This window comes from Lissotriton helveticus, chromosome 3_1 (genome assembly GCF_964261635.1).
Source record: "Lissotriton helveticus chromosome 3_1, aLisHel1.1, whole genome shotgun sequence".
Classification (NCBI taxonomy): Eukaryota; Metazoa; Chordata; class Amphibia; order Caudata; family Salamandridae; genus Lissotriton; species Lissotriton helveticus.
In genome coordinates this window covers 1,969,006,806-1,969,022,823 of record NC_136061.1, presented here as the reverse complement: position 1 = coordinate 1,969,022,823, position 16,018 = coordinate 1,969,006,806, and the positions used below count along the sequence as shown (strand labels likewise).

At 41.2% G+C, this 16,018-nt stretch overlaps 1 protein-coding gene across 2 annotated transcripts in view; it reads left to right on the top strand.

The window, feature by feature from the left end:
- CLPX (caseinolytic mitochondrial matrix peptidase chaperone subunit X) overlaps positions 1-16,018 on the top strand; it is a 480,932-nt gene that overhangs the window by 237,643 nt on the left and 227,271 nt on the right. Inside the window, exon 6 of one of the 2 annotated variants that reach the window (XM_078683090.1) lies at positions 5,255-5,296. The exons of the other annotated variant lie outside the window; for it this stretch is intronic. Coding sequence (XP_078539216.1) covers positions 5,255-5,296 — 42 coding nt within the window. The remainder of the gene's footprint in view (positions 1-5,254; positions 5,297-16,018) is intronic. 2 annotated transcript variants of the gene reach the window in all.

Below are 16,018 nucleotides of genomic sequence, written 5' to 3'. Positions count from 1 at the left end.
GGAAGATAGTGAGTATACTATTGGGCCTTGACAGGTATTTATATATTCGCGAGGCTTGTAATAACCCCTGGATATAAAAAGATAGTCTAGACAAGCATGTACCCAATGGGGCACCGAGTAAAAAGTAGAACCAGGGTCCAGTACCTCCATCTCAGCCCATACGTTGTATAATCCATGGGTCATTACAAGCGGAGTCAAAGACTGAAACACCTTGGGTTTACGCCCCTGGTAAACTTTAACATCTGCTTTTAAGCCTGCCCCCTTGATGTTTATTTTAAAATCTCCGCAAACCACCAATGGAAGCGGCCATCCGGTTAATTCAACATTAAGCCAGTCGAACGGTGTCAGATCATCCGCAACAGACATATAGATATAGAGCATAGTGTAAAAAAGCCACTTGTGTAACCGCATTCTGTGATTGCCCATCTGCCATACTTATCTACCCTAGCTTTAGAGAATCGAAACCTGTCCTTTCGTGCAAGAATATCCACACCACATGTGCGAGTCCCTTGCAAAGTGCTACATATAATCTGACGACCCAAAAACTCCAAAATGTGCCTTCTGATCGCCTCAATATGGGTTTCCTGCATAAACACAATGTCTGCTTTTATATATTGTAGATCTAAATTCAAACTTTGCTTCTTCCTAGGGTTGTTTAATCCATAAATATTAACTGAGACTAATCACAATTTACTCGTCTGTAATCTGTGTAAAACATGGTCTGCCCTCTACCTTACTAGATTAAAAAAACCTTTGAGCTGCTTGGATGCCACCTCTCCTCTTGACCACCCCCAATTCCCCCAAACACCTCCCCCCCCGCTATGAGCAAATGGGTTGACAATGCCACCTGCTAACAAACTGCCACCTGCTAATATACCACCCCCTGCTAACATACCACCCCCACACTCCCAGCTCTAACCCATCCATCAAATCCCTCCATGAATTTCTAAGAAAAAACAAGAGAAAGCAACCCTTTCAAAATACATATGCCATCACCTCAAGGACAGGGAAAAAAAAGAAAATAGATGAATATCCATCAACCTGGTCCTGCCTCATCAGAGATCTCTTTTAAGAACTCTTGGGCTTTGGTCTCCGACAAAAATGTCTGTGTCTTTCCCTTGAATATAACCTTGAGGCGTCCAGATTCATCAAGAACACTTCTTAACCTAGTCACTGAAAAGGCACCAACTAGTCTCAACTGTCACATGGCAGAATTTGGGTCGAACAAAGTATTTATGACCATCAAATGACCGCCTTGCTCCTGGCCTTGCTTTATCAAAAATAGCTTGTCTTAAAAGATAATTACCAAAATAGACCAGGACTGCTCTAGACTTCTCTGTTTGTTGGGATTGCCGACTTTTCTTGAACCTTAGAAGGAAGTGGTTGACCCATTGTACCTTACCAGTCCACTGGGCTAGGACAGCAAACGCCCCTGTTAACAACCTCAACATAAAAGTCCTGATATTGCTTCCCTCCACATTCTCTTCCAGGCCGAGGACCGTAGATTATTTCTTTGTTGGTGATTTTCTAAATCCTCCAGCTTCCACATCTTATCTGCCAGCTGAGACTCCTGCATATTCTGCCATTTCTCTACTGTCGCTATCCAGACAGCAGGTTCCTCCACAGCCGAGATCCGTTCCGCCATTTCAGAACAGATTTTGTTAACTTTGTGTACTGCTCCCTGTCATTTCTTTGTGGCCAAGTGAGCTCTTTTGTGCTCAATTTTTGTTTCAACTTGCATTGGTTTCAATGTTGAGTAGATCAAGTCAATAGTGGGAGTATCTGCCAGGCCCGTGCCTACTGGCACCCCCCGCCCCCCTTTGCGGGGTACCCCTTTCTCCACATCATCTTAGTTATATATATGACGTGTGGCCGAGTAAACCCTTTTACCTGCCGAGTTATATTGGAGTCTGATTCAAGCACCTTACCACTCATCTTGAATTTCTCCTTTCGCTTTTTTAGTGAAAACATACACTTTTGCGATAAGGGTTTAGCGAAGCTACTATTAAAATCCTCCCCACCCCCGAGGTCTCCGTGGCAGAGTCTTTCTCTGTCAGCTCCTCTTTTAAACTGGAGAGATCAGACTCATCCGTGAGTGATAAGAACTTTTACGCTCCTTCGGGAGATGCTCCCTGCAGCGATAGAGCCAGTTGCTCTTTACTTCTCTTGATGTGAGCCCCGGAGTCCCTCGGATAAATTGCAGCCTGGTCTGCCACATCTAACAGCCGTACTATGGACTATCTAGCCCCTCCAATCTGACCTCCCTCACATCCTTCTTGCAAATGATCCCTTCTTCCCAATTATTGTGGAGATGAAGCTCTCGGTGTATTAGAGCAAACCATTCCCAAGGGGGAGCTACCAAGCTACCTAGCATGTGCCTCAGGAACAAATGTAAGGGTAGTGAACCTACCAGAGGTCTTTGCAGACTGTCCCCAAGCCTTCCACGCAAAGATCTCAGGTATTGAGGGCTGTCTCTCCTTTGGCGCCTCAGCAGTAAACTGCACACTCTTCATTCCCTGGGCCTCCTGCTTCAGATCGTCTGCACTGACGTCGGATTTCCCTGCAGCCTGTGCAGCAACTTTCTCTGTCTTCCATCTGGGTACTGGTTTCCTATTTTGATTCATAGCCTGCACTGGGGCCAATACTGCAGACTCGGCTTGCTCCTTTGCTAACTTTCTCCCTTTCGGCGACATCCTCAAGCCCCTTGAACTCCAAGCGGCAGAACTGAGCAAGCAGCCAAACACTTGTGCAAGCCGCTGACCAGCCTTCCCCATTCACCAAGGAACCACAGCCAATCTGCTCCCGGGTGCCGTCAGCCGGTTTCTTAAAAAAATGAGGTCTAGCATCTTGTTTCTAAAGCGCAACCAGGGTTTCTTTTCCGTTCTTCTCCACACCAAATAGCCAGGGCTGGAGATACAGCTAGCGCTGCACACTACGCAACCCCATCTTGCTAATACTCGCTTTGTATTTTTCTTGTTGAAAACCTTTCTGATGATGTTTGAAGTCAAATGTACTTATAGTAACTCCATTAGATTCCCTTTGTCATAAAAAAAAGAGGAGGCATCCCATTTGCCTTTTTTTTTGTTTGTTTTTACGTATTTAAAAAAAATTAAAAGTTATCTTGAAAGAAATAACTGTGATGGAAAACTTGAGTTACAAGTAAGTAACTTTACAATTTTACACCGGTAAAGGAGTAATAGTAATTAAATGGGTATGGGTATTATCTTGGAGAAGAAATTATAAAAGTTACATATCTTAAAATGTTTGCTTTAGATTAATTCCATCTGTGAACAAGTCAAACATCTGTTTGTATTACTATTGTTGTCTCTTACACATCTTTGTGTAGAGGTAAATTTATTTTTAAGGTGTCCATTCAGAAGTGCACAAAGTTAACTGAAACATATAGCCACTTTGTGGATGGGCCACTCTCGTCCTTGCTGATGACAATGTTTAGTCTTCACTTTGTTCCATATATTTAGGTGTAATGCTCTTAAAAACCCTGAAGCACCAGAGCTTTTTGGGTCTTCAAACAGTGTCTTCTTTGCAAGCCCCCTTATGGCGCTCTAGAAGTAAACCTGTAACCATTCCTCGTATGTTAATGGGAGTGGGTGCTTGTCAAGAGCTATCTTTTGTAAGGCGGTTATGTAGATGTTGTGACATTAATATTGAATCATTCGAACAATTTCTATTACGTTGCCAAATGATGGACTACTTGCCTATATGCACTTTTTTTTAACGTGGCTTTTAATGATTTAAATGTGTTGAAAATAGGTGACGTATCTAACTTTAATATTAATTGTATTCCCAAATGGTTTGATTTAATTTTTCAGTATTGTAATCATTATTCTACAAAGATAGTTGATTTAAATAAACTATTAATGAACAGAAGAGGAATATTTTCACTCCTTTTGAGCTTGTATTTTTTCCCAGCCATGCCTTTTTCACTTCACACAGACTATTTTATATGCTAAACTTAAATACAATTCTTAGAATAGCATTGTAAAACTTTGGCTATCGCAAACCAAAGCAGAATTCGGCTGTGATTAATTGCATGAGGATAAGAGTTAACTCTAATGTAAAGTTTAGCACGAAGTCCAGAAAATGTATCCACTAAGAGGCCACTGAATTAGTCAGGCGTGTTGCCAAGTGTGTCTTGTATAGTCTGGTGGTGTAACTGGTTTAGTTTCCTGTTTCTTCTCAGTGTTGTATGTAGTAGACAATGTGTCTAATATGGAGGTTGCTGATTAAATATGCGTTCAAGTTACATCTTTTAGCAGAATAGTGAAAGGCGTAAAACAGAAGTGCTTTCGGGAGAGACCTCAGTAGAAACATTGATTCACTCGAGGAAAGGCAAACCCTAATTAACATTTGTATACCTTCGGGGATACCAAGGGAAATCCTCGTTCTTTAAAAGAGCACTCCTAGTATTAGCCAGCATAATCTGGAGCGCTGGCAGAAGGGGAAAGATTTTGTAGTTTCATTAGGAATATAGCTTTGTTTTCATTCAGAAAATGAGTGAATGTAAATAACTTCCTTGCTAGTAGTGGATGCAACGTAGTATATCAATCAAATTGCAAACCATATAGAAAAGTAAAAACACTAGTAATGCAAAAAAATCAGTAAGCGTAAGGCCTCTATTTCTAATTTAAATAGTAAACTCAAATTAATTAGCATATTTGCCACGACTGGCTCGATGTTTCCGACTGATCTTATTACCCCATTCAGTTTACTTTCTGTGATAATTTCAAAGTTGCTGCTGATAGTTAAAAAAAATACATTTAAAAAAGACTTGCTGCTGCTCCTTCCGTAGTGCATTTGACCCATGGATGTTTGAGGAAAGCTATGTTAAACTCACTAGGAGTACATTATTGTGGACACCCTACTTATTTTTAAAATCCCCCTCCAGTCTTTCACTTGACAAAAAAAACACAGATGTTCTGTAGCCTGTCAAGCATCGTTTGTTTTTGTGGGTCTTTTCCGTCTGCTATTTAGTTTCAGCAATGTGAATACAGATTTTTTTTGGGGGGGGGGGGGGCGCATTTGACCATTCACAGATTTGCTATAGCATGAACCAAAATAAAAGGAAAGATGAGCAGGACAAGCTGATCCATTGAGCAGGAAGGAAGCTGTCTAATACAGGCTTTTAATAGTGCAGTCCTGGACAAAGGAGGAGCTTAAATATACAGGTTAGGTAGTTAAACTCTAAATAATATATTCTTTTTATATATATCCTGTTTCCATCCTCTCTTTGTAGAGTTAGAGATCAGAAGACGGGAGGATGAGTACAGATTTTCAAGTAAGTAGCCTCTCCGGATGTCCTCTTTTGAAGCGCCCCTGTCCTTTGGTGGTGGTAGACACTCTTAGTTTTGAATCAAAACAGAATGCATGCAGGACTGGTAATGTGTAGGCACATCTGCAAGCAGCGGTGGCAAAGTATAAAACAGTAACTCTATTACATAAATGGCCTTGTCGGCAGTAATATAATAATGCAAATGAAAATCCGTAAACTGAAGAGTAAATAGGTACGGTTTGAAAATAGCCAGGAATCCTGACTGTTCTTCTGAACTACTGTAAAATGTGTACGTTTTCTTGACAATTCGAAAAACTGCCTTAGTGACAGAATAAAAACACGGAGAACACCCATTGTATTGAGAAGAATAGTAGATATAGTGAGTATATTATGACTATCTACACACCTCTCAATCAGCTACTTCCACCTAGCAGTGTTTGCATGGGAAAACTCCACAGAGAAATTACTGTAACAAGTTTAAAGTCTAGCGGTTTTTGGCGTTCATGGTCAGACCTGGAAAGACCCCGAGGTAGAGAGAAGAATTTTATTCTGGTTTCCGTGTTTAGCGTCTGAAAACTCGATCGCCTGAATCTTGCATTACAGTTTGTTCAAAGCCACTTAGAAATACCTCCCCTTTGTTGGTTTCGCCTGGGCGATACTGAGCCAACATATATCAGTCCTATAGGAACAACGAATATATAACCTATTGGTAGATGGAAATGACATTGTGAACCTGGGGTAAAAGTATTACAATTTTGTAAATTGTTTTCACATTTACATGACGATCCTGGTCAACTGGGCTTGCAGGTGTGAGTACTTGAGAGAACCAGTTAAAGGAATTTAGCAGTTGCATTTTTTTATATTCTGTGGCAAGTGTTTTTGGATTGTTATAGGAGATATGTGTGTCGAGCATGACACAAGAAAATCTTGTCACTGCCCACAAAAGCAAAGCGAAATGTTTAGGTACTTAAGGGAACTTGACTATTTTATGATAGCTATGTTGCTACACACACTTTTTTGCAGTGATCTACATGTACCTCATAGGATACAAGTTCCATCAGGGCCAACTCTACTTTTCAATTTTTGGAGCTGGTAATGTGAGCATAATTGCTTTAGATAATTACAACTTATTCCAATGCTGTAGTACCACAGAGTACCACACTATAGTTAACAAAATTAGTTAATAATTTTAGAATGTATGTTCGCAGTAATTAGTATGAAATCTATAACACCCCGGTTGAAAACCTAGAAATCTGAGGTTTATGACAGTTGCACTGACCAGCAAGCCCATCTAGTTTGGCTACTGCATCACAAACTTGTTTTAAATAGTTAGTTACTTGCCAGGTTTTACAAAAGATGGGGCTGCACCAATAGATTTGGTTTTATAAATGTAGGTAAAGCACTTAAAGCGACTCGTTTTAAACTCAGTTCTTTCAAAAAGGGTTATAATCTATAATCCATCCCAGTTTGAAATATCTTTAGTTGTGATTGTTCGCTGTATTGAAGGTCTGTGTAAAATGTACTCTGTTTTATTAGTAATTTTATTGTATGATTTTGCATGTTGCTGTGATCCTACCGTAATTCTATTGTATTTTTTAATTACCATATATTTAGTTCACAATTGCAGTTTTTTTGGTGTGTGTTCGTTTAGTAATCGTTAGTAATTTATTATACTACACCTGTACCCATTGATATGTTCTCTTGAAATTTAGCTGCTGCCAAACACTCAGGATGTTATTTCTTAGAGCAAAGTGTGTGCATGTAGAAAACCTCTCACTTAATTCATGGCCGATTTTCTTCCGACCCCCACGCACATATTTAGCTCTTTATAATTAACTATTCTTTATCTAGCTTACTATATACCCCACACAACCCCCCCCACCCCAACCCCCCCACCGGCCGTTTTAGCAGCGATTCTGTCTACACCTATTTTTATCAGTTTTTTCTGTACGCAACAGATTAGAAGGAAAAGATAAAACCGAAGATGTACTAAAGCATGACTAGCTAAAACTCCATTTGTCCTGGGCAGTGTCTCATGCTTAATTGACATGTCTGCTGATGGTTGCAGTGGCCACCTTTAAGGAGCAGAAGAGAAAATATGCTTTCTTGGTGCTTTTCTGCTTTGAAAAACTTGTGCTGCCGGGTGGAAGGCTGTATGTCTGGGATCATCATGAACCCCCTTATTGTTAAATAGGAAGAAATAAAATCACTTGCAGGCAAATTACAGAGGAAAGGAGTGGACTCAGGGAGATCTCTTCTTTTTTAGGTCTTGCCTAGGCAGCGTGCATACGTGATCTCTCGAGACATGCTGTATCTACTGTATGTTTTTGTTTTTTTTTTTACCCCTGCAACCGCGGTCTAACCCGTACCCCTCTGCGAGGCTTCATCGAAATTTTAGCCCACGAGGTCCCTTTGAAATTCTAGCCCCACTTGGCCAATCAAAGGCTCCACGGCCCCTGGAAGCCGATCCTGGCTAGCTTTGGCTGCAGCCCGGTCACGCCATTGAGCGCACTCAAAATCTGCCGACTCATTGAAGGCTACTAATGGTCAGGCAATAGTTTCTTTACAATTGTCCTGAGGATGATCCCAGTATAAATTAGGAGTTAGGGATCGAAACGTTCGTCGACTGTTTTAATAGTACTGCATGCCTCATTTGCATATAATCATTGCAGTTACTGTTGGTTTGAGCTTGCACAAGATTTGATTGTAAAAGCAAGCCGCCACTCGCTCCAACTCTCTTTTGCCTGTTCTCTAACTATCCTTATTCTTTCCTTTGATTTTTTGATTGTTTGTTCCTTTCAACTTGGTACAGGCTTGTGCCCAGTTTGTTTGATTCTTGGTTCACGTATCTAGAAATTCTTCTATAATACTATAAATAAACAGTTCCTTGTCCGGCTGGACATTGAAAACTACGCCATGGTACTTATTTAAGTCTATGTTTGCAATTCTACTATTTGTATTCTTTAAGCTAAGGACCACTGATCCTCAAAAAATGACTAATCACCCAAGGTCCTTTGCTACCTAACACGGGTTCCCTTGTTCAATATACCGTATCTACTGTATGGGCATTCTTCCACTTCCCCGGCCTACAGTTGACGTGGCATGTCAGAGCGTGTGGTTCAAATGCCTCTTGAGTAGAGAGCCGCTACTATTCTACTGGGCCTCTATGATGAAATCAGAACGTGTGGGAAACTCGCGGACCACCATCTGCACCTGCCCCCAAACCCTGCAATTGTCTAGGGATGCGGGCTGCCCATGAAGCAATTGCTTGTCCCATGCAGAACAAGAGTTACAAGAACATAAATAGAAATACCAGCTGCCTTCAACCGTGAGTGTGTGACTGTTATATGCCAGGTTTATGGTTCATCCCAGACATATTTTGCTCCGGCCTAATGCCCATACCACCAGGTATGCAACTCCTCTTTATTTATGCATAGATGCCAACATTTGATGAATGTTTAATTTCTCATTTGCATTAACTTTCATAGGAGAGCTTGAAGCGATAGTAGTAATCACCAAAAAGGCAAAGCTTTCCACAGAGTTCCAGGCCACACTTTTCGAAAGCACACATTTCCAATCCATACTACATAATTCAACACAAAACCAGATATTTCAACTCAACAACACAATTTCACAACACACCACATACATCCAATCCACAACACACAATGCCAAGTACCACTACATGCCACAGATTTAAACATCACACCACATAATTGAACTCCACTACTTACCACTCCACAAAATACCATTCCACATAATTACACTCCATAACACACAATCCCAGTCCACATAATTCCTGTAAACTTAATACCATATAATTACCAACCACTTAATTCCACATCACACCATGCCCCGTAATACCACTACACAAATCCACTCCACTACTAACACTCCACAACACGCACTTCCATGCCACACAGTTCCACAAATAACTAATCCAACCCACATAATTCCACTACACAGCACATACATACACTCCATAACACATAGGTAAAAAAAAAACGTTGCCATTTTCAATGTCAAACGCTCTAACACAAACATATGCGAGACTGATTGCATTGCAAATGCTTGTTCTGCTTCCAGTCAGCATGCTAGTTAACACTTTAGGCTGCATATTTCAATACTGGATATTATATCAATGCCCACAGGCTTGTACAGCACATCTGGGCCTGCTTCCTCTGTAGCCAAACATTTTTCTAATGTCCTTGGAAAGTGTTGCAGGTTGGTTTTTCTGATTGATGTTTTTATTGCAGATAATGAATATCCTCCAGGTGCCTTACTGGATATTGGGTTTTATTTTTATAGCACTAGCTACCCAGCAAAGCTAAGTGGTACTAAGCTTTGACTCTTCTCATCCACCTAGAATTGAAAGGAGCCATGCCGCCACTAAAGATTTGAGAGTTAATTCTGTGCTTGTGACAATGGAAACAAATGACAGTTTTAAGACCCACAGAGCAAGTATATTTAGAACCTGGGGGTTTCAGCACAATTCCAACAATTGTGCACTGATGCAAGCTTTATTACTCCTGTTTTCCTTCTCAAGGCGAGTTTTCTCAGAAGCATGAGGTCTCCGGGGAAAAGTTGTATATGCGCAGGAAATACCACAAGAGACACAAAGGAATAGTCGTCTTCCGCCTCCACAACAGTCGCATTGTAGGAAGTCCTCCCTAGCTGGTGGCACCTCTGTGACATCTGACTTGACCTCCTCCTCTTCTGAGCCTTGCTGGCATTCCAGATAGAATTCAGTTAGAATTCATTGCACCTTCTGCTGATGTTGTACATTTCTGCATTCAAGTAGCCAAATAAGAAATATGGAAGGCGGGCCCACGCCTCGCTGATTTGTCGACTTTGAGCTTCCAGACAATCTCCATGGACACCTGGCTAAAACAGTCAGACATGAAGCCAGAAAGTGCTGATTTCCCTGTCGGCACCCAGAAATTCTTTGACTTAACAGATCTTGGCAACATCTTAGAAGACAGAGTCCTCCCCCGAAATTTAGGCCTTGGCTGATTATTTTCCCATGTTATAAGTTAACATGCATAGAATCCTTGTTTAGCTTGGACACCATGGAAATGCTAGTTTGGTGGTTTCCTTGCACCGATAATGAGATAGAAAATTTGTTGCTGGCATAATATACTGAGGCAGATTTTAATCTTGACCTTCAAAATGCTAATAGGTTGGATATTTCACCTACTTAGGAATTTCTCTCTTTCATTAGATAAGTGGCAGAAGTTCTGGAACGCTTTTCCAGCAGCTGAGGTTAAATACAATTTCTTGACTGATATCCTCCAGTCTGCAACTGAGTCACTGCTTCTCTTTAGAAAAGCACTTAAGGAGCCGATCCTGGCAGTTTGGGATGAGCTCTATTTGGCTCCAGAGGTCAGCAGGCAGATATATGGGTGCCATTGGACTGCTCCAATAGACTCCCAAGATTTCTTTCACCCATAGCTCACTGGAGAGCTTGTGGTGCATGCATCTTTTGCAAGGTTGACCCCAAATTCTACAAGTATTGTTCCTCTAGAATTCAAATTGAAGTGGCTTAATGCCATCATACATAAATCTTTGCTCACTGCACACAGCCAATCCTACGTGATTGTGCTTTACACCCATATTTTGAGGGAAATGGCTGACCTTACTACCCCGTGAGTTTTGCATGAACATTTAAAGGAACAGTTATCCCAAATGATTAGAGGCAACCAGGATGCTGGAAAGCAAATGTTGAAGACCAGCCTTCAAACAAAAGCCACTGTAGCGCTATTGAGGAGTACTGAAGTCTCCCTGTGGAGGCACACATGGATGCACTCTGCAGACTTTTCAGGTGCTATGCAAACCTAATGGATATACCATTTGACAATGAACATCTTTATTGCCCAAGGCAGATTAATTGCTTCAATGGTTCAAGTAGAGTAGAGCCACAATGAGATCCCTTTCTTAGGACTTGTCTGTGGACCATTTCCATACAAAATAATACAAACTTCACTACTTTCAACGTTTTTTCTTTTAGGGCAGTGGCACTCATCTCAGCCCAAACAGCCTCCCCAGAAATATTGCTGTTGCTGAAGGAGCAGGTGGAGATGCAGTCCTGAAACTCTTTCAATGCAGCCACCTTTTGAAAACTGCTTTAATTTTATCTTGAAGGTACACGATCACCTTTAAAGGAAAAAAACTTGGGACTGATTGGTCCTTTGTTGTTCAGGCAGTTATGCACTTTCCATGAAGCACACACTAATCTCATGTTTCATCTGGTGCCTTGTACCTCCTCCCACACTTTCATCTTCAGGAAGAACGTTTTTGCTCATCTTTCCAAAGTTGCATTAAAGAAAGTTTCGGAGATGGAGTGGGGTTCTGGGTGCTATTCCAGATATTTCCTGTTGGCCATGCCCCATTTTGGATCTCTGGGTTCTCAACACCTCCCTGATTAAAACGACATTCAAAATACACTCTTTTCCACAGGTACTGCTGGTCATTGGCTAACAAGACTCAATGGTCTGTTGGACCTGCAACACCTACTTACACATCCTGATCCTAGACTCTGGTGGTGTCTGTGGTATGTAGTGGCTACTAAATAGTCTAAATTTACCATTCTGCCTTTCACTTCATGTCTTTATCAGTTTCCTCTCTGTGGTGGCCATATATCTGCAGAGGTCTAGGGTCTGTGTCTCTCTGTATCTGTAGTGTTGATTGATGATGATCACTCCTCAGCTGGTGTCTTACCACCTTGTTCGGACTGCCATCGTATTTGCACCACGTAGCATTCTCCATCAGTGTTCTGAAATTGATTTTATGATTCCAACTTGAACAAGCCATTATGCAGCCTCCTCTTCAACTATGTACATCAGAGGACACTTTTGCGATCTTCCCCAAGACGGTTAAGTTGAGGTTGTCCCAAAATGAAATGAAAAGACTGCGGACACACAGCCTCAACACACCGGCTTGTGAGAAACCCCGCCTCCTGTTACTCAACTGTACTCCAGGAATGCAGTACTGATTTTCCCTCACTTGGGTACGTGATCTTCAACCTAAACAACCAACAATTACACTTATTTGTAAATACTATTTATAAGCACTGTAACTGGTCCCATGTCCCATACTCAACCATTAAAACATGCCCATTAAAAATCTCCCGTAGGTGTGACATGATGATCCCCAACACCTACTGCGAGCCCTGATGAAGACCTGCTTAAACTTCCCATCCTGTCAAGATTTCCATCCAGGTCGAAACGCGTAGGCTCAACTTCAGTGCCAGGAGAGACATTTGCCATATGATCTTATCAAATATTTGGGACATATAGTGAGAGACGTATCTCACAATTAGGCATCTAACACCTTTGAATACATGACTGTCCCTGGCGAGATACAGGATAACTAACTTTTCCCTTTGAGGGACAAATTGATAATATTCCCCTGGGACACTAACATAATCTCCCTTAGATTTATAGTAGGACCTTGAAAAACCAGTTGTAAATAATATTCTGTTGTCACATGAACTCACTTTTCTCTTTCTTTTTTGTGGATCGTTTGAATTTATTAATTCTTTCATTGTAATTTTGTCACTGTGTTTTCCTCACGTTGATTTACTTAAACAAGTTATTTGTTGTAAATAGTAAATGTACTTCATGTCATAAGGAGATATTCCAAGCTGAGCTGTTCACACCCAATGTGTACCCTTTTGAACTCTAAAATAATGTGCTAATATAATAGCGTTCATTGTCAATAAATAGGACTTGAACAAAAAATAACCTGTGCGATCCATGGTGTCAGAGGCTTTGTATACTTAACAATATCTATTCTGATTCCTGCCTCTGATTACCTAAACAGAATCAATCCCCTGTGATTTTTGTTAAATTTAGTGTAGACACCAAGTCTACGAGGGATTATTTGGAAATCCAACTTTCCCCACTGGAGAGACAAGCTCCACCTAGCAGAATGATAAATTCACTTTCTGCTTAAATCCACCCATGGTACACCGGTGTGACACCCAACCAAATACAACACCTATCCCTTACAAACAGTGCTACTCAAGAATTTCACGTACCCGAGAACTCCAATTAAAATTCCACCTTGTCGATATCTAAATGTCAGAACCGAAGACTCTGAGCATTCGAGAAGAAGACATTGAAACACTATTGAAGAGACCATCAACATTGAATCCTGGAAATACCGCACTACAAGCTGGCCAATCCACTGAATTTGAAAAAATTGCCCGCCTTAAGAAGAAACAAATTAGAACATCCCTCCATGGGGAAGTACTATTAGAACACCTACGAGCGGGAACCACTCCAGTTGGTCTACAAGTAAAAAATGTGCCGGTGATCTTTACAGACGATCCCGAATATTTGGAAGGATTCAGCCACATCGGCACTAAATGTTCAAGAGATTGGATGTTCCATTCAATCAAAACTGCTGAACGATTAGGACAAAAAGAACAGGAGTTAATTAAAGAACTGGAAGAAGCCTTCAAGAACAACAAAGCAATCGAGAACGCTCAGGCACTATTAAGTAAATTAGAAAAAGATAATCAAATCTTCCAGAAAACAACACAAGACTTCAAAAAGCAAAAACTATTGAAAGACATTACAAACTATTCCGAGAAAAAAACTTACCCATATCTGGATAAGGACTACTACAAACAACAGCAGAACACCAGCGCCTTACGCACATACGGAGGCAGAAGTAGGAGACAATTCCTAACATTCTCAGAAGATTCCTCTGCATCAACCAACTCAAGTGACACTGACGCCTCCACTAGCAACAGAGACGACCAAGCCCGCCAATTTTACCAACAGGCACCTTTTTCCGACAGAGGCAGAGGCAGATCCCGTGGCCGCCCGAGAGGCAACAGGTGGTTCAACCGCCCCAACAACCAATATCAAGGGGAGATCACAACGAGGAGACGAGTTTACCGATGGTAATACCGTACCTAAACGTAGTCTTCAACTTGTCCAACCACACCTTGTCAGATAGCGAAAGAAGTGTGCTACAGAAAGGCCTAACATTCATTCCGACTGTCCGTCCAGATATCTGTCAAACCAAATTGGAACTCATCCAACTATTTCGAAAAATGAGACTTAAGATATTTTTTGAAAACCGACCAGACCTAATGACTAGAAACTATTCTGGACTGAAAAATCCTTCAACCTTTTTTCCCAACTCTAGTCAGATGCCCGTGGAATTACTAACATTCGAAAAGAACGTGTTACGTGATCTAGACACGTTAGAAAAGAGAACGAAGAAAAAATATATAAAATGGAATTTAACATTGGATGAAAAAATTGCCCTACAAGGACTCCAAGACAACAAAAGTCTCATTATCAAGCCGGCAGACAAAGGTGGGGGGATTGTTATCCTCCCACGGGAAATGTATGAAGCTGAAGTGCTGCGGCAACTCACAGACGAAAAATACTATAAAAGAACAAATGACAACTGGAACGAAAAACTGAAAGATCGCCTAGAAACGCTGGCCAATCAGGGCAGAAAAGAAGGATGGCTATCCAAAAAAGAGGGAGAATATTTAATAAACAAGAATCCACGCACGCCCCTGATGTATATTCTACCTAAAGTTCACAAGGACCCCATGAACCCTCCTGGCCGCCCGATTATATCGGGGGTGAACTCAATCCTGGAACGACCGGCCAAATACGTTGACACGTTTTTAAAACCCCTCGTTGGCCAGACTGCAAGCTTCATTAAGGATACGATGGAAGCGATAAATTTTCTAGATGGCCAACCCTTTGATGAATCAATGGAATTTCTGGTCACCATGGACATCGTGAGTTTATATTCGAATATCCCGCAAGAAGATGGTTTGGAAGCACTTGAATTTTTCCTCGAAAAGAGAGAAAGGCCACACAATGTCCCCACTGATTTCCTAATCAAACTAGCGGAAATTTGTCTGAAATTCAATTTCTTTAAATTCAATAATGTACAATACCGCCAAACGATGGGGACGGCCATGGGATGTCCCTTCGCGCCGGAAATGGCCATAATGTATATGGCTCTATATGAAGCCACTTGGATTTATAACAACAATCCATTCGAAGGACATATAAAAAATTGGCGACGTTATATAGACGACGTCTTCATGCTGTGGCGAGGCGATGAAACAACATTGAAAGAATTTGCTGTCTGGCTCAATGACCGTAATCCCAACATCCAGTTCACTCTGACATACAACAAAACACAAATAAACTTCTTGGATTTAATGGTCAAACATGAAGAGGGCAACATGTATACCACACTATACACCAAAGAGACTGACCGTAACACCTTTTTACACTTTTCCAGTTTTCACCAACGCAACCTCCGTGAAAACTTACCATTCAGCCAATTCATGAGACTACGCAGGAATTGCACCAAGAAAACTGACTATTTCCACCATGCCCAAGAGTTGTTACATAAACTAATCGAAAGAGGATATCCCAGGAAACTACTAAAGAGAAGCATGAAGAGAGCATGGTACATCCCGAGAGATACCCTTTTGACTCCCAAAGATAAAAACAAGGAAGATACTCCAATTGTATGTGTGACAACCTTCTCTGGAGCAACCGCAGAAATCAAGAAAATAGTCACAAAAAATTGGAATACAGTCCGGAGCCTGAAACCATTTGAAGGTCCACCAATTTTCGCACTTAAAAAGAATGATAGTGTGAGAAACAAATTGGTTCGAGCTGACACAACACTACCAAGGCAAGACAGTTCAATTCAATCACTCCTGAACCTTCCGCC